Genomic DNA, 18835 nt, shown 5'->3' with positions numbered 1-18835 from the left:
ATAGGTGCCATTTTTTCCACGTGGAGGAATTCAATGACGCATCTTCTCTGATGTTGTGAGCCAATGTAATGAAATAGGAGGCATCATTTTCAGGGCATCCCTCGTATTGCTGACCAAAGAGTTACTGCTTTATCTTCATTAAACATTACTAATGAAAGATGCTTACACAGAAGGAGATGAAAAAATCTCTCCTAAAAATTGGGTCACTGTTTAATGGTGGATGTGTCTGTCCCACCCCTCATTTCTTTCCTGCAGGTTAATGAAGTGGCAGTAGAAGACATCCGTCCAAGGCCACAGGGATCCTCACCAGTTTATGAATATTCCGTAGAAGAAGAATACTTAAAGGTAAGAATACTGAGGTTTTATCCAGGCATGGCTTTATTGAATTGATTCAGAAGGCTTTAGCTCCCATAGCTAGCCAAGACTCCTGTGTCATGTATATAATGTAGTTGCAGCTGTACTGTCTTCCTACCTACCCTCACCAAAATCCAGGCCATGTTCATTGATGTTGTATTGGATTTGTTGTTGGTCATCTTTTTGTTTCTCAGCAAAAAATATGATTGTCTGCGTTCCTTAAGGAATATGGGACAGAAAGCATCAAGAAATTGGAACGTTTTCTATAATTAAGATATTTAACTGGCTTGAGTCTAGTATATATTTCAAAATCACCTTGTATCGATTAATTTTTTAAGAGTAAAGATTTAATTATTGCAGTCATGTTAAGTAGGCAACATTTTGAAATTGGTGCTGAAAGTCAAATAAATGGAAAACATGTATGTTATTCACAAAGATGAAAGCATGAGAAAGGTGTTGTATGAGAAAAATTATCAATGTCTTAATACAGCTGGTCTCCAGCATTCATTTCTTTCAAAGGCATCTAATCTACAGCTGGGGATAATATAGTTAAATCACTACCAGTGTACATCGTACTTGTACATTCCTGTTTTGTCTCTGCTGCTAATAAAGTCAGCCTCAATTCTTGGTCTAAACCAGGCTTTATAACTAAACCAGGCTTTATAACTTTTGTTGTATGTTATGACAGCACAACTTCTGAACACTAAATAATGGAAATCTATGTTTCAGCTGCAAGAAGAAAACAAAAAATATAGTACCGACAAATCAAAACAGAGTTATCCACAGGTCAGTCTAAAAGCACTCAACTGTTCTATGAATGTGGTTTGAAAAAATATTTTGTTACAACACACAGATGTTGATGGGTGAACAGAAAGAAAAAATGGGTAAAGAATCACTTCAGACTTATTTTGGACGAGAACTTAACAAGTTGTTCAGATTTGGCACAGGTCTGTGCATTTAATTCCTAGCTTGGAGTCCTTCTGTAATTCTTCTAAACACTCTTCAGTCTTCTCTGATTTGAGTACAGCACAGCAGTAGCTCTTATTCTGACTGATTAATTCTAATTCAGGTGCCTAGCATCTTCACAGAAAATGCAATCTTTCAGCCCTAAGAAATTCCATATATTTCACATTTTAAAATTATAACCTATTTTGCCTGTGGCTCCGATGCAGCATGGCCTAATACGTATGCTTAATTTAATTTAGGACACCCACACCAAACAGGTGCATTCTCTGCTTTAAATATACTTTCCTGAGCTACTGAAAATATACTTGAGGACAGTAATTCTATGATCTCAAACACTTCAATACAAATTAATACTTTTAAATTCACATCTTTTTCTACACCTAGGAAACAATGGAAGTGACCTTGAAAACAGAAGTGGAAGCTGGTGCTAGTGGTTTTAGCGTGGCTGGTGGAGGAAATGAAGGAATATTTATTAAAAAAGTATTTAAGGAATCTCCTGCTTCAAAAGTGTTTAGTCTGAGAGAAGGTACAGTCTGATTTTCTGATATATTTTTAGTCTTGGAATAATGAGACACGTAGCTGTGTTTGCCTATGGATACCTTCTGATCTGTCATCTCTTTGTATAATTGAAATAATAAATGCCAAACCAGCTAATAATATAACCTTTCCATATTAATAGTTCTAAAATTGGTTTCTTCAAGAGTAATGAAATGTGAATTGTTTTATATACTGTAAAAAATCTTATTTTTACTCTAATGGTGAAAATAATATGCAGAAAGTAGTATACACACAATTGAAATGAAAAGAAAGATCAACATATTCCATTCACAAAGAACCTGCCTTTGATTTTTTTGCAAAATATTATGCAACAAAACTACAATAAATCATGATTTAATTAAGAACAAAACTCCGAGTTCTAAGTAGTGAAAAATATAAGAAAATGACGTTACTGTCAGGGTGATCAGAACCCAAAGCAGGTTGCCCACAGAAGTTGTGGTCACCATGCTTACAAATGTTCAAAACCTGACAGATGTGAGCAACATGTTGTAGCTGAGCATGCTCCAAGCAAGACCCTGTCCAGACAGAGCAGTTTGACTAGATGATTTGCTGTTCTCTGACTCTAGACTGTGAACATTATTTTGAATTTTAAATGAATGGTTGGTATGGATTATTTTATTCTGCGTGTGAACATGAACACAACAGAATTTGAAGAATCACAAGAAGATACAAACTAATTAAAATAATATCCATCTGATTCCTCTTGCAGGTGATCAGCTTCTAAGTGCTACAATATTTTTTGATAATATCAAATATGAAGATGCACTCAAGATTCTTCAGTATTCAGAGCCATACAGAGTCCAATTCAGCCTGAAAAGAAAAATTGCTGGGAAAGAAGAGCTAGAACATTTTCACTCTACAGCTCAGTACAAAAAGGAACGATTAAGTCAGGTCATTACTTGTCTTATTTACAAAGTTTGGATAACACTATAGTGACATGCTGTGTGGAAATACAGAGTAGAAAATACATTCACCTGTCTTCTTAAGACATAGCTATGTGTTTAAACTTAATAAAATTAATACCTGTTGGCATAAAAGCTACACTAAACCATATGTCATAGCTCCTCATCCAGATGCCTCTGCAACACTTCAGAATTCTTCCTGTAAATTTTCATATCATACAAAAATGAATAATATTTTTACAAACATTGTTATAAATATAGATTATAAATATAGACAATTATTGAAAATTCTATTTACTACAGTATTTTGCAAAGAAGGTACACCTTCTTAAATCTACATATTACATTCACGAAATCCATTTACTTAACAGTAATAGTAATCTATTTAATTATCTTCTCCATTTTTAGGATTTTTTTTTAATGTAACAGGTAGATAATGTGAATACAAAGCTCAATTTTCTACATACTTTATATTACCTGCTTTGTTCTGTGTTGTTTCCATATTATTTTACACTTGATTTAGTAACTACCATTTGTTCTTTCAGGATAAAGAACTCAGTGAAAGCATTCCTGAAGAAACACTGCACGTTTCAGGAAAAGCTACTTCAGAAGAAGACAGAGAAACATTAATTGTAAACCAAAGGGTTGGAAGAAGCAAAAGACCTAAAAAAGATAGATTATCATGGCCAAAATTCCAGTCAATTAAAAATAAAAAGATACTGGGACACAGAAGATCTCACAGTACATCAGATGCATATGAGCCTGCTATACAAGATATTTCCCCTACAAGCACAGATACAGAGTCTCAACAAGAAATTCATATCAAACAAAAAAAAGGAAGCCAAAAGAAGCTGAAGTTCCCTAGTATTGGATTCAAAATGCACAGATCCAAAACAGAACATCAAGACAAGCAAAAAAAAGAAATAAATACTACATTGTTATATGAAAAACAAATAATACACAAAGAAGATATCAGCCTGGAAGGTCCTGAAATACTGACTGTTGAATATACTGCTTCTCCTGTTTCTGAAATGAAAACAGAAGAATTAAATGAAACTTCAACAAAAGACTTAAAAGATGTGGAAAATGGTATTCCTACATATGCAAAAAAGTGCCCTGAAGTTGAAATAAGCATTAAAAAGGAAAAGGAATCAACATTGAAGTATACTGTACCTGAAGTGCAAGATATAACAAGAAAGGTATCAAAGCCAAGTTTAGAAGCGGATCTGAAAGAAACCCCAACAAAACAAACACCAAAAATCTCATCAAAATCCCCAAAAAAGAAGCAAAAAGGAACAGAAGATAAAACAGAAGGAGAAAACGGAATTGAAGAAGAAGTAATGGATCACACAGCAGAAGTAAACATAGAGGAAAGAAGTTTAGAAACAGGTAGAGCTAGAATTGAATTACAATCACCCGAGAACCTGGAAGAAAGAGAAAAACAAGCACAAGATGACAAACAGATACCAACAATTCAGAAAACAAAATTTTGGATGTCAGTGCCAAAAAGAAAAGAAACAGACACTAAAAAGATATTAACAAAACCAGAAATAGATGTTACAGATTCAGTACCAGAAACAAAAGCTGAGAAAGAAATTGAGAAAGGAAGGAAAATGGATTTCAAAGCTCAGATACCCGCTACAGAAAAAGAAGAATCTACATGGAAAATAACAATACCACCAATTGAAATGGCCACGTCACCTGTAGATGATATCAACATAGAAGACAGCAAAGTTGAATCCAAATACACAGTAAAAAAGGATCGGACAGAAGAAAGAAACATACACAGAGGTGACAGAAGTTCAAAGATAGAAAATATTGCAAAGAAAGGAGAAAAGGATGTTGATGGAAAAGAAAGCAAACAGAGATTACCAAAGTTTAAATTACCTACATTTACCTGGGGAACTACAAAAGATGAAACACACAAACCTGAAATTCTAGTAAGTGAGATGACGACTGCAATGGCTCCCAAAGTCAAGGTGGACGTCAGCGTGCCCAAAGCGGACGCCAGCCTCCCCGAGGCAGAGGTCAAGGCCGGCGCTGTCGACGTCAGCATCTCGGGCCCCGACATCAAGCTGCCCTCCGTGGAGGGCTCCCTCGACCTCCAGGCACCCAAGGTAGACCTGACAGTGCCCTCTGCCGAAGGCTCGCTCGATGGAGCCGAGCTGGAAGCCGCGGGCCTCAAAGGCAAGTTTAAGATGCCCAAGTTCGACAAGCCCAAATTCGGAGTGTCGGTACCCAAGGCGGAAGGGCCCGAAGGTGAGGTCAGCCTGCCCGCCGCAGAGGTCGAGCTGCCCTCTGGCGCTGTGACGGTCTCAGGGGAAGGCCCCTCACTGGACCTCAAAGCCGGTGCTAAAACCGAAGGGGCTGGCTGGAAACTGGAGAAGCCCTCCCTCAAAATGCCCAAAGCTGACATCAAAGCTCCCAAGGTGGACATCAGCCTGCCCTCCGTCGACATCACCCTTCCAAAGGCCGGTGCCGACCTGCAGGCGCCCGAGGCGGCTCTCAGCCTCGAGGGGGAGGTAAAAGCCCCGGAGAAGGAGGCCACCAAGGCAAAAGACGGCAAGTTCAAAATGCCCAAGTTCGGCATGCCTTCCTTTGGCTGGTCCAGCAGCAGAGAGGCCAAGGGCACCGTAGCTGCCGATGTGGACGTGAGCCTCAAGGAGCCCCAGGTGACGGCACCCTCGGGAACCGCCGAAGTTGACGTGACCCTGCCCGGGGCCGAGATCCAAGCGCCCGGCGCCGAGGTGACCATCGAGGCGGCCGCAGACGCGGAGAAAGGCCGGTTCAAAATGCCCGACGTCAAGATGCCCAGCGTCAAGCTGCCCAAAGTCAAAGCTCCCCACGTGCAGGTCAGCCTGCCCAAGGCCGAGAGCTCGCTGCCCAAAGCCCAGGGCGAAATCCCGGAGGGAGAGCTCGCCCTGCAGGGCCCCGATGCCGAAGGCAGCCTGGACGTGGCTGCCGGCAAAGCGGAGGGCGGCGGCATGAAACTACACATGCCAAAAGTCAAGGTGCCCAGCGTGGCCTTCTCCAAGCCGACCGTCAAGGCTCCCAAAGTCGAGGTGGACGTCAGCGTGCCCAAAGCGGACGCCAGCCTCCCCGAGGCAGAGGTCAAGGCCGGCGCTGTCGACGTCAGCATCTCGGGCCCCGACATCAAGCTGCCCTCCGTGGAGGGCTCCCTCGACCTCCAGGCACCCAAGGTAGACCTGACAGTGCCCTCTGCCGAAGGCTCGCTCGATGGAGCCGAGCTGGAAGCCGCGGGCCTCAAAGGCAAGTTTAAGATGCCCAAGTTCGACAAGCCCAAATTCGGAGTGTCGGTACCCAAGGCGGAAGGGCCCGAAGGCGAGGTCAGCCTGCCCGCCGCAGAGGTCGAGCTGCCCTCCGGCGCTGTGACGGTCTCAGGGGAAGGCCCCTCACTGGACCTCAAAGCCGGTGCTAAAACCGAAGGGGCTGGCTGGAAACTGGAGAAGCCCTCCCTCAAAATGCCCAAAGCTGACATCAAAGCTCCCAAGGTGGACATCAGCCTGCCCTCCGTCGACATCACCCTTCCGAAGGCCGGTGCCGACCTGCAGGCGCCCGAGGCGGCTCTCAGCCTCGAGGGGGAGGTAAAAGCCCCGGAGAAGGAGGCCACCAAGGCAAAAGACGGCAAGTTCAAAATGCCCAAGTTCGGCATGCCTTCCTTTGGCTGGTCCAGCAGCAGAGAGGCCAAGGGCACCGTAGCTGCCGATGTGGACGTGAGCCTCAAGGAGCCCCAGGTGACGGCACCCTCGGGAACCGCCGAAGTTGACGTGACCCTGCCCGGGGCCGAGATCCAAGCGCCCGGCGCCGAGGTGACCATCGAGGCGGCCGCAGACGCGGAGAAAGGCCGGTTCAAAATGCCCGACGTCAAGATGCCCAGCGTCAAGCTGCCCAAAGTCAAAGCTCCCCACGTGCAGGTCAGCCTGCCCAAGGCCGAGAGCTCGCTGCCCAAAGCCCAGGGCGAAATCCCGGAGGGAGAGCTCGCCCTGCAGGGCCCCGATGCCGAAGGCAGCCTGGACGTGGCTGCCGGCAAAGCGGAGGGCGGCGGCATGAAACTACACATGCCAAAAGTCAAGGTGCCCAGCGTGGCCTTCTCCAAGCCGACCGTCAAGGCTCCCAAAGTCGAGGTGGACGTCAGCGTGCCCAAAGCGGACGCCAGCCTCCCCGAGGCAGAGGTCAAGGCCGGCGCTGTCGACGTCAGCATCTCGGGCCCCGACATCAAGCTGCCCTCCGTGGAGGGCTCCCTCGACCTCCAGGCACCCAAGGTAGACCTGACAGTGCCCTCTGCCGAAGGCTCGCTCGATGGAGCCGAGCTGGAAGCCGCGGGCCTCAAAGGCAAGTTTAAGATGCCCAAGTTCGACAAGCCCAAATTCGGAGTGTCGGTACCCAAGGCGGAAGGGCCCGAAGGCGAGGTCAGCCTGCCCGCCGCAGATGTCGAGCTGCCCTCTGGCGCTGTGACGGTCTCAGGGGAAGGCCCCTCACTGGACCTCAAAGCCGGTGCTAAAACCGAAGGGGCTGGCTGGAAACTGGAGAAGCCCTCCCTCAAAATGCCCAAAGCTGACATCAAAGCTCCCAAGGTGGACATCAGCCTGCCCTCCGTCGACATCACCCTTCCAAAGGCCGGTGCCGACCTGCAGGCGCCCGAGGCGGCTCTCAGCCTCGAGGGGGAGGTAAAAGCCCCGGAGAAGGAGGCCACCAAGGCAAAAGACGGCAAGTTCAAAATGCCCAAGTTCGGCATGCCTTCCTTTGGCTGGTCCAGCAGCAGAGAGGCCAAGGGCACCGTAGCTGCCGATGTGGACGTGAGCCTCCAGGAGCCCCAGGTGACGGCACCCTCGGGAACCGCCGAAGTTGACGTGACCCTGCCCGGGGCCGAGATCCAAGCGCCCGGCGCCGAGGTGACCATCGAGGCGGCCGCAGACGCGGAGAAAGGCCGGTTCAAAATGCCCGACGTCAAGATGCCCAGCGTCAAGCTGCCCAAAGTCAAAGCTCCCCACGTGCAGGTCAGCCTGCCCAAGGCCGAGAGCTCGCTGCCCAAAGCCCAGGGCGAAATCCCGGAGGGAGAGCTCGCCCTGCAGGGCCCCGATGCCGAAGGCAGCCTGGACGTGGCTGCCGGCAAAGCGGAGGGCGGCGGCATGAAACTACACATGCCAAAAGTCAAGGTGCCCAGCGTGGCCTTCTCCAAGCCGACCGTCAAGGCTCCCAAAGTCGAGGTGGACGTCAGCGTGCCCAAAGCGGACGCCAGCCTCCCCGAGGCAGAGGTCAAGGCCGGCGCTGTCGACGTCAGCATCTCGGGCCCCGACATCAAGCTGCCCTCCGTGGAGGGCTCCCTCGACCTCCAGGCACCCAAGGTAGACCTGACAGTGCCCTCTGCCGAAGGCTCGCTCGATGGAGCCGAGCTGGAAGCCGCGGGCCTCAAAGGCAAGTTTAAGATGCCCAAGTTCGACAAGCCCAAATTCGGAGTGTCGGTACCCAAGGCGGAAGGGCCCGAAGGCGAGGTCAGCCTGCCCGCCGCAGAGGTCGAGCTGCCCTCCGGCGCTGTGACGGTCTCAGGGGAAGGCCCCTCACTGGACCTCAAAGCCGGTGCTAAAACCGAAGGGGCTGGCTGGAAACTGGAGAAGCCCTCCCTCAAAATGCCCAAAGCTGACATCAAAGCTCCCAAGGTGGACATCAGCCTGCCCTCCGTCGACATCACCCTTCCGAAGGCCGGTGCCGACCTGCAGGCGCCCGAGGCGGCTCTCAGCCTCGAGGGGGAGGTAAAAGCCCCGGAGAAGGAGGCCACCAAGGCAAAAGACGGCAAGTTCAAAATGCCCAAGTTCGGCATGCCTTCCTTTGGCTGGTCCAGCAGCAGAGAGGCCAAGGGCACCGTAGCTGCCGATGTGGACGTGAGCCTCAAGGAGCCCCAGGTGACGGCACCCTCGGGAACCGCCGAAGTTGACGTGACCCTGCCCGGGGCCGAGATCCAAGCGCCCGGCGCCGAGGTGACCATCGAGGCGGCCGCAGACGCGGAGAAAGGCCGGTTCAAAATGCCCGACGTCAAGATGCCCAGCGTCAAGCTGCCCAAAGTCAAAGCTCCCCACGTGCAGGTCAGCCTGCCCAAGGCCGAGAGCTCGCTGCCCAAAGCCCAGGGCGAAATCCCGGAGGGAGAGCTCGCCCTGCAGGGCCCCGATGCCGAAGGCAGCCTGGACGTGGCTGCCGGCAAAGCGGAGGGCGGCGGCATGAAACTACACATGCCAAAAGTCAAGGTGCCCAGCGTGGCCTTCTCCAAGCCGACCGTCAAGGCTCCCAAAGTCGAGGTGGACGTCAGCGTGCCCAAAGCGGACGCCAGCCTCCCCGAGGCAGAGGTCAAGGCCGGCGCTGTCGACGTCAGCATCTCGGGCCCCGACATCAAGCTGCCCTCCGTGGAGGGCTCCCTCGACCTCCAGGCACCCAAGGTAGACCTGACAGTGCCCTCTGCCGAAGGCTCGCTCGATGGAGCCGAGCTGGAAGCCGCGGGCCTCAAAGGCAAGTTTAAGATGCCCAAGTTCGACAAGCCCAAATTCGGAGTGTCGGTACCCAAGGCGGAAGGGCCCGAAGGCGAGGTCAGCCTGCCCGCCGCAGAGGTCGAGCTGCCCTCCGGCGCTGTGACGGTCTCAGGGGAAGGCCCCTCACTGGACCTCAAAGCCGGTGCTAAAACCGAAGGGGCTGGCTGGAAACTGGAGAAGCCCTCCCTCAAAATGCCCAAAGCTGACATCAAAGCTCCCAAGGTGGACATCAGCCTGCCCTCCGTCGACATCACCCTTCCGAAGGCCGGTGCCGACCTGCAGGCGCCCGAGGCGGCTCTCAGCCTCGAGGGGGAGGTAAAAGCCCCGGAGAAGGAGGCCACCAAGGCAAAAGACGGCAAGTTCAAAATGCCCAAGTTCGGCATGCCTTCCTTTGGCTGGTCCAGCAGCAGAGAGGCCAAGGGCACCGTAGCTGCCGATGTGGACGTGAGCCTCAAGGAGCCCCAGGTGACGGCACCCTCGGGAACCGCCGAAGTTGACGTGACCCTGCCCGGGGCCGAGATCCAAGCGCCCGGCGCCGAGGTGACCATCGAGGCGGCCGCAGACGCGGAGAAAGGCCGGTTCAAAATGCCCGACGTCAAGATGCCCAGCGTCAAGCTGCCCAAAGTCAAAGCTCCCCACGTGCAGGTCAGCCTGCCCAAGGCCGAGAGCTCGCTGCCCAAAGCCCAGGGCGAAATCCCGGAGGGAGAGCTCGCCCTGCAGGGCCCCGATGCCGAAGGCAGCCTGGACGTGGCTGCCGGCAAAGCGGAGGGCGGCGGCATGAAACTACACATGCCAAAAGTCAAGGTGCCCAGCGTGGCCTTCTCCAAGCCGACCGTCAAGGCTCCCAAAGTCGAGGTGGACGTCAGCGTGCCCAAAGCGGACGCCAGCCTCCCCGAGGCAGAGGTCAAGGCCGGCGCTGTCGACGTCAGCATCTCGGGCCCCGACATCAAGCTGCCCTCCGTGGAGGGCTCCCTCGACCTCCAGGCACCCAAGGTAGACCTGACAGTGCCCTCTGCCGAAGGCTCGCTCGATGGAGCCGAGCTGGAAGCCGCGGGCCTCAAAGGCAAGTTTAAGATGCCCAAGTTCGACAAGCCCAAATTCGGAGTGTCGGTACCCAAGGCGGAAGGGCCCGAAGGCGAGGTCAGCCTGCCCGCCGCAGAGGTCGAGCTGCCCTCCGGCGCTGTGACGGTCTCAGGGGAAGGCCCCTCACTGGACCTCAAAGCCGGTGCTAAAACCGAAGGGGCTGGCTGGAAACTGGAGAAGCCCTCCCTCAAAATGCCCAAAGCTGACATCAAAGCTCCCAAGGTGGACATCAGCCTGCCCTCCGTCGACATCACCCTTCCAAAGGCCGGTGCCGACCTGCAGGCGCCCGAGGCGGCTCTCAGCCTCGAGGGGGAGGTAAAAGCCCCGGAGAAGGAGGCCACCAAGGCAAAAGACGGCAAGTTCAAAATGCCCAAGTTCGGCATGCCTTCCTTTGGCTGGTCCAGCAGCAGAGAGGCCAAGGGCACCGTAGCTGCCGATGTGGACGTGAGCCTCAAGGAGCCCCAGGTGACGGCACCCTCGGGAACCGCCGAAGTTGACGTGACCCTGCCCGGGGCCGAGATCCAAGCGCCCGGCGCCGAGGTGACCATCGAGGCGGCCGCAGACGCGGAGAAAGGCCGGTTCAAAATGCCCGACGTCAAGATGCCCAGCGTCAAGCTGCCCAAAGTCAAAGCTCCCCACGTGCAGGTCAGCCTGCCCAAGGCCGAGAGCTCGCTGCCCAAAGCCCAGGGCGAAATCCCGGAGGGAGAGCTCGCCCTGCAGGGCCCCGATGCCGAAGGCAGCCTGGACGTGGCTGCCGGCAAAGCGGAGGGCGGCGGCATGAAACTACACATGCCAAAAGTCAAGGTGCCCAGCGTGGCCTTCTCCAAGCCGACCGTCAAGGCTCCCAAAGTCGAGGTGGACGTCAGCGTGCCCAAAGCGGACGCCAGCCTCCCCGAGGCAGAGGTCAAGGCCGGCGCTGTCGACGTCAGCATCTCGGGCCCCGACATCAAGCTGCCCTCCGTGGAGGGCTCCCTCGACCTCCAGGCACCCAAGGTAGACCTGACAGTGCCCTCTGCCGAAGGCTCGCTCGATGGAGCCGAGCTGGAAGCCGCGGGCCTCAAAGGCAAGTTTAAGATGCCCAAGTTCGACAAGCCCAAATTCGGAGTGTCGGTACCCAAGGCGGAAGGGCCCGAAGGCGAGGTCAGCCTGCCCGCCGCAGAGGTCGAGCTGCCCTCCGGCGCTGTGACGGTCTCAGGGGAAGGCCCCTCACTGGACCTCAAAGCCGGTGCTAAAACCGAAGGGGCTGGCTGGAAACTGGAGAAGCCCTCCCTCAAAATGCCCAAAGCTGACATCAAAGCTCCCAAGGTGGACATCAGCCTGCCCTCCGTCGACATCACCCTTCCGAAGGCCGGTGCCGACCTGCAGGCGCCCGAGGCGGCTCTCAGCCTCGAGGGGGAGGTAAAAGCCCCGGAGAAGGAGGCCACCAAGGCAAAAGACGGCAAGTTCAAAATGCCCAAGTTCGGCATGCCTTCCTTTGGCTGGTCCAGCAGCAGAGAGGCCAAGGGCACCGTAGCTGCCGATGTGGACGTGAGCCTCAAGGAGCCCCAGGTGACGGCACCCTCGGGAACCGCCGAAGTTGACGTGACCCTGCCCGGGGCCGAGATCCAAGCGCCCGGCGCCGAGGTGACCATCGAGGCGGCCGCAGACGCGGAGAAAGGCCGGTTCAAAATGCCCGACGTCAAGATGCCCAGCGTCAAGCTGCCCAAAGTCAAAGCTCCCCACGTGCAGGTCAGCCTGCCCAAGGCCGAGAGCTCGCTGCCCAAAGCCCAGGGCGAAATCCCGGAGGGAGAGCTCGCCCTGCAGGGCCCCGATGCCGAAGGCAGCCTGGACGTGGCTGCCGGCAAAGCGGAGGGCGGCGGCATGAAACTACACATGCCAAAAGTCAAGGTGCCCAGCGTGGCCTTCTCCAAGCCGACCGTCAAGGCTCCCAAAGTCGAGGTGGACGTCAGCGTGCCCAAAGCGGACGCCAGCCTCCCCGAGGCAGAGGTCAAGGCCGGCGCTGTCGACGTCAGCATCTCGGGCCCCGACATCAAGCTGCCCTCCGTGGAGGGCTCCCTCGACCTCCAGGCACCCAAGGTAGACCTGACAGTGCCCTCTGCCGAAGGCTCGCTCGATGGAGCCGAGCTGGAAGCCGCGGGCCTCAAAGGCAAGTTTAAGATGCCCAAGTTCGACAAGCCCAAATTCGGAGTGTCGGTACCCAAGGCGGAAGGGCCCGAAGGCGAGGTCAGCCTGCCCGCCGCAGAGGTCGAGCTGCCCTCCGGCGCTGTGACGGTCTCAGGGGAAGGCCCCTCACTGGACCTCAAAGCCGGTGCTAAAACCGAAGGGGCTGGCTGGAAACTGGAGAAGCCCTCCCTCAAAATGCCCAAAGCTGACATCAAAGCTCCCAAGGTGGACATCACCCTTCCAAAGGCCGGTGCCGACCTGCAGGCGCCCGAGGCGGCTCTCAGCCTCGAGGGGGAGGTAAAAGCCCCGGAGAAGGAGGCCACCAAGGCAAAAGACGGCAAGTTCAAAATGCCCAAGTTCGGCATGCCTTCCTTTGGCTGGTCCAGCAGCAGAGAGGCCAAGGGCACCGTAGCTGCCGATGTGGACGTGAGCCTCCAGGAGCCTCCACGTGACTCGTCCCTTCCTTGTGCTGAGATACAAGCACCTGTCATTGCTGTTACCTCTAGTTCATCCTTTGTGAAGGAGGATTCTACTGGCAAGTCTAAAGGTTCTTTATTCAGTATGCCTAGAGTTTCACTTTCTAAAAGTTCAAAGCATGAGCCTCAAAGTAAGTCTAGTAGTGAATGTTCCGAGTCAGAATCTATTTGTTATTCAGTAACAGAAGAGTCTCCTGCTGTTATTTCTGGCAGTGTCGGAAGTAAACTTGTTCCTGACTTTAAGGGAGACAGCTCTTCTAAAAGCAGTAAATTTAGAATTCCTAGTTTGGGTTTCTCCAAAGTTGATATTAGTTCTTCTAAATTTGATCATGATTCCCCATTATCAAAAGGGGATATAAGTCTTACCAAATATCAGATGAATGTAGCAGAATCTGAATCAAAAATTTCATCTTCTGCTGATGTAAACATTTCATTTACAGATTCTGAGATTATGATAATAGAGGGTTCTTGTGAGCAAGGAAGTTTGAAGCCAGAAAAAGTAAAATCACCACCTGCTGAGCGGTGTGTTGGTGATTCAGAATATACGGTCAAAATACCTAAGTTCCGAAAACCAAAGTTTGGATTTTCTTGGTCAAAGGGAAAACCACCAGCAACTGATGTTGGTTCCAAATCCGAATCTCAATTTTCCAAGGAACAGATGACATCTGAAATGTTTGATATTGAAAATCCAGCTCAGATTCCTGATTCTGAGTTTGACCTAAAAATGCCAAAGCCATCACCTGAATTTGTTACGGGTGCTTCAGAGTTGGATGTTAGTCTTCCATCCCCAGAGGTTACCATGCCAAAGCTAGAAATGGATATTCATGGTCCAGAGTGCAGGAAAGAGCAGGAGTTAATTTCTGGTGAGAAGGACACTGAGGATAAAGAAAGCAAATTTAAAATGTCAAAATTCAGACTACTGTCATTTAATTGGTCCCCAAAGAAAGAAGCTATTGCTCCTTCTGAAGCTGAAGGACACCTGGAAGAATGCACTATTTTATCTGAAGACACAGAATCTAAATTAGTACCAATTACCCCCGACAATCAAGACCTTCATGTGGAATTAAATACAGCAACAGAAAAAGATGGTGAAACGGGCAAAACCAAGAAGTCTCAATTTATCATGCCAAAGATTTCCCTTACTAAAGTGAAGGGTCAAAAAGTCCAGGGCTCTCTGCCCATACTAGAAACTGATGTTTGTGATCTCAAACAAGAAAAATGTGGAGATGCTTCAGTACAGAAATCTGACAAAGGGAGTAGTGAAGAAAGGGCAGAAATGGGTGTAAAGATGCCAAAAGTTAGAGTTTCAACTTCTGAATTTTCCAAACCTGAAGCTGAAGGACCCAAAATAGAAATGGACATTAGCATACCTGGAGGTGAGGTCGTTCTTACTGCTTGTGAACAAGATGACCTGAACCAGAAATCAGCTGCTGCTGATACTCCTTCCTCAGGTACTAAGATGACAACTGAAGCCTCCCTTGAGGTGAAGAGTCCTGAGGCAAGTGTTGAAAGAATATCAAGTGAAATTGCCATGAGTGGTGTAGAAATAAAAGTTGAAGGTCCTGAAGGGAAAACAAAAATGTCAAAATTCCAAGTGCCAAAGTTTGGAATGACAAATTCTAAAGGGAAAGGATCAGAAAAGGAGGTCGGCCAAACCAAATCAGAAGCCAAGGTTCCCCAACTAAAAGCTACGATAGAAATAGCTGATATTGCTGTGGAAGCACCAAATTTGGAGGTGGAACGTACTGAAGGAAAAGAATCTTCCAGCTCTAAATTGAGAATAACCAAAGCTGACAAGAAGACATCAGAAGCTGATACTCACTTCCCAACAGGTGAGATTTCTATCTCAAAAACAGACAGTGATATGCAAGATTCAGATATGGCACTAAAAATTAAAGAGGAAACAAAGCACAGGAATGAAGACGGAGAAGAGAAAGAAGGACATTTCAAAATGCCAAAATTCAAACTTCCATCCTTCAGTTGGTCACCAAAGAAGGAAGCAACTGTTAAGGCAGATTCTGAAGCAAATTTAGAAGACAGTCAAGTTGCTGTAACGTCAGGTGGAATAGACACAGAAGTGGAAGGAACTGTACCTGATGATCAAGAACTCAGGCCTGCCCTTGATCTGGAAATACTTGCTGGAAAAGATCAACAAAAAAGTCCAATTAAAAAGCCTCAGTTTGTAATGCCTAAAATTTCACTTTCCAAGATCAAGATTCCCAAATCTCAGGGACATTCATTAAAAATTGAAGCTGGAAATACTGTAACTAAAACAGAAAGAGATGGAGTTGATTCAATACAGATACCTGATATAGAAGGAAGTCATTCCACACAGACAGAAGAAGGGGCACAAATAAGTATAAAAACAGCTGCAGTTAAGATCCCCACTTTGGAGCTTTCCAAAACAGAAGCCTTCCAAGCTGATTTGGGAGTCAGCTCATCCAAGATTGATACTGCTCTGACTGTCTCAGAGGAGAGTTTTCAACAGGTTGTCCTAAAATCGAGTTCTGATAAAGATTCTATTAAAAAAACAGGCACTGAGTTCCCTGAAGGAGAAGCTTCAACTGAACCAAGAAGCACCAAAATAGCAACAGAAGGATCATTAGTTACGGATGGAAGAAAGATGAAATTGGAAGGTCACGATGTACAGATTAAAATGCCCAAATTCCAGAAGCCAAAGTTTGGAATCTCCCTGACAAAAGGGAAAGGCCCAGATCAAGAGATCAGCTCTCCAAAATTAGAAGCTGAGCTACCTCAGCTAAAAATGACAGCAGAAGTTGCTGACATTGCTGGGAGAGTGCCAGCATCAGAATTTACATCTGATATGTCAGATCCTGGGCTAGAGGTTTCTGCTTCAAAGGCAAAAACACCCCAAGTTCTGACGGCTGTCATTGAAGCTCCAAAGGTAGATGTAAGCCCCCAGTCAGAGTCTAAAGCAGTGATAGGGGGAGATACTGACAGCCTTAAGGAGAAAGAAATCAAAACAGAAGAAGAAATGAAAGCTGAAGAAGCTCAGACTGAAGAACATCAGGGATGGTTTAAAATGCCAAAATTCAGAATACCTGCATTTGGCCGCACGTCTTTAAAGGAAAAGAAGGGTGATACAGATGTTGAAAGAAGTCTAGAAAAACCTCAGACAGGCATTCCTTCTGCCAAAGTACAAACTGAAGCTGAAGTTACTATTGGAAAAGAAGAAACTCCAAAATTAGGAGATTCTGCGGAGAGTTCTGTTATTAGCTTGCCAAAGGTAGAAGGAGATATTTCATTATCTGCAGAAAGCAAAGATAGTAGAGTAAATATTCAAAAACATGAAACTTATGCAGACATAGTTAAGCGTGGTGCTGACGGACAAAAAATGCACAGTTCAGAATTCACAGTGTCTTCCGTGGAATTATCTAAAATGGAAATAAGTGCTTCAATAATTGACAAAGATAACAGTTCACAAAGTAAGTTCCCTATGGGTACCCTGACTCTTCAAGACCAGAAAGTCAAATCACAGGACAGAGATACTCCAAAAGTAGAAAGTTCCACTGAAGTAAAGACTTCAAGTGCAGAATTTAAAATATTATCAGGTGAAGTTACTCTGGACAGAACACAGGAAGAAACAGATGCAAGTCTTGCAAAGGGAGAATTAGACCTTCAAAATCAAGGGGCAGTGATTAAAACAGTAAAGATAAGGACAAGTGAGATGAAAATTATAGGAAAAGACAGTGAATTAAAATGGTCTACAGGTGAGTGGGCTACTGCAAAAGGATCAGGAGATGCTGTTTACGTTGCAGCTAAGATGGAAGATGTAAAGGTAGATGTTCCAGAAGTGAAAACGGATGTTGAAATTGAGAGGGTAGATCCTGAAATGGAATGTCAAGTGAAATGTGTTGAAAAGGACATGTCTGCAAATGTGGAAGCGCAAGTAGAAGACAGAGCAGAAACAAGTAAAATTAAAACATACAAGTTTAAGATTCCAAGGTTTGGAATATTACATTCAGAAGCGAAGGGTTTTGAAGATGATATCAGTTTGCCAAAGTCAGGAGCTGTTTCAGTGTCTAAAACTGAAATAGGTAGAGTGGAAACGCAGTTACAAAAATCAGAAGGATCCATTGGCCCAACAAGTCCAACTACAGATCACAAAGAATCATCTGCTAGAATTACAGTGGAAGCACTGGACAAGTCACAAGGTGGTCCAGAAGTAAATATAAAAATTCCCAAACTAAAAATACCAAGATTCACTTTCAGAGTTCTCCCAAGTGAAGCTGATGTTTCATTGTCAAAAGTGGTAACAGATCCAAAAGGAACTAGTGCTGACGTCGAAGTGGTGCACTTGCAAGCAAGCTCTACTATCCCCGAGGAAATACCAGAGACTCTGGAAGGTGATATTCAAAAAGCAAAAAGCAAAATTCTAACACTGATTGAACCTGACATTAAAACAGCACAGATGACTGCTACCATAGATTCCTGCCTTTCAAATGCAGGGCAAGACATTCATTGGTCATATGTAGAAGGCCAAGAAGTGAGAGAGAAAGTAGAACCTGAACATGTTTCTATTGAAAGGTGTGAAATTTACTCTACCCAGATACTGAAGGAATCAGAGATTCTCTCATCAGAGGTTAAAACTGCTACCTTGGGATTTTCATTGCTCAAGGCAGAGTTGCCTGAATCACATAGCAACTTAGAAGTGCTAGTCCAGCAAAGCCCTTCAACGGAAAATGCATCATCAGTGAACACATCTGACCATTCTGATGAAAGTTTTGTAGTAAGTGCACAGAGGACTGTCATTGCTGAACTTAAACTACCTGACAAACCACGCAGTGAGACTGAAGAATCTAGCGGAATGATAGGTTTACCAACATTAAAAACGTTTGCTGCTGAAGTAAAGCCTTCCAGTAAACCTGAAGAGAGTCATCCTGATAAGCCACCAGAGAAAACAGCTGCAGCTCCTCTCTCTAAAGATGAGGATATAGCCAAAGCACAAGAAGATGAAGAAAAGGATGTAACTGATGAAAAAGAAAAGGCTGACAGCAAAAGGTCTCCTGGAAGGTTCAAGTTTTGGCTTCCAAGTATTGGCTTTTCATCTTCTGGTGATGAAACAAGCTCAGATTCAAAAACAGAAGTAAAAAAATCAGAAGAAACAAGGCCAGAAGATATGAAACCTGCTGACACATCAGTTAGTGATTCTTCCAAGCAAACTGAAAAAACTGGATGGTTTAGATTTCCCAAACTAGGTTTCACATCTCCTTCCAAAAAAGCTAAGATTGTTGACAAAGAAGAGACAGGTGATAAAGAGAGAGGAATATCAGATGAAGATAGCCCTTCAGATAAACCTGACGTATTTTTTGATGCACAGGAAAGCTTATCACCTAAAGAAATAGCAGAGAGCAAAAAACAAGAAATCGATGGGACTTCATCTAATATTCCAGTTTCTCAAACTATCGTTACATCTTCAGCAAGGACTGAACTAATCTTGTTGGAGCAAGAAAAAGCTGGTCAACCTAATATCCCTGGAGATGCAACCAAATGAAGATTGCCTTCTGCCAACCACCCAGAGAAAAGAGAATAATCTACACAGGAGAAAAGGAAAGGAAAAAAAAACAATCCTAATTTGCCAGTAACCAAAAATTAAACAAAACCTACAGGTGATATTTACAAAAACAGTTTGTTGAAGAGAATTTACCACATCTAAACCTTCCTGTACTTGAATGTGCTATACTGTGTAGTAATAAAAATAGTGATCTTTCCAAATCTGCTCCAAAGGCAAGAAGAGGTACAGGAGAGTTCATAGTTCTAATAAGGTCTGAAA

General features: G+C 49.1%; 1 protein-coding gene across 1 annotated transcript in view; it reads left to right on the top strand.

The window, feature by feature from the left end:
- The window catches only part of AHNAK2 (AHNAK nucleoprotein 2), a gene marked incomplete at both ends in the record, with an annotated part of 60279 nt that extends 41723 nt beyond the window's left edge, over positions 1 to 18556 (top strand). The window contains 5 exons of the mRNA XM_079537486.1: positions 256 to 345; positions 1084 to 1140; positions 1705 to 1846; positions 2588 to 2769; positions 3326 to 18556. Of these exons, the coding sequence (XP_079393612.1) occupies positions 256 to 345; positions 1084 to 1140; positions 1705 to 1846; positions 2588 to 2769; positions 3326 to 18556 (15702 nt within the window). The remainder of the gene's footprint in view (positions 1 to 255; positions 346 to 1083; positions 1141 to 1704; positions 1847 to 2587; positions 2770 to 3325) is intronic.
- Between the last annotated feature and the right edge of the window lie 279 nt (positions 18557 to 18835).

This window comes from Tetrao urogallus (assembly GCF_951394365.1).
Source record: "Tetrao urogallus genome assembly, chromosome: 6".
In the NCBI taxonomy this organism is placed as follows: domain Eukaryota; kingdom Metazoa; phylum Chordata; class Aves; order Galliformes; family Phasianidae; genus Tetrao; species Tetrao urogallus.
This window is presented reverse-complemented; position numbering and strand designations above follow the sequence as displayed.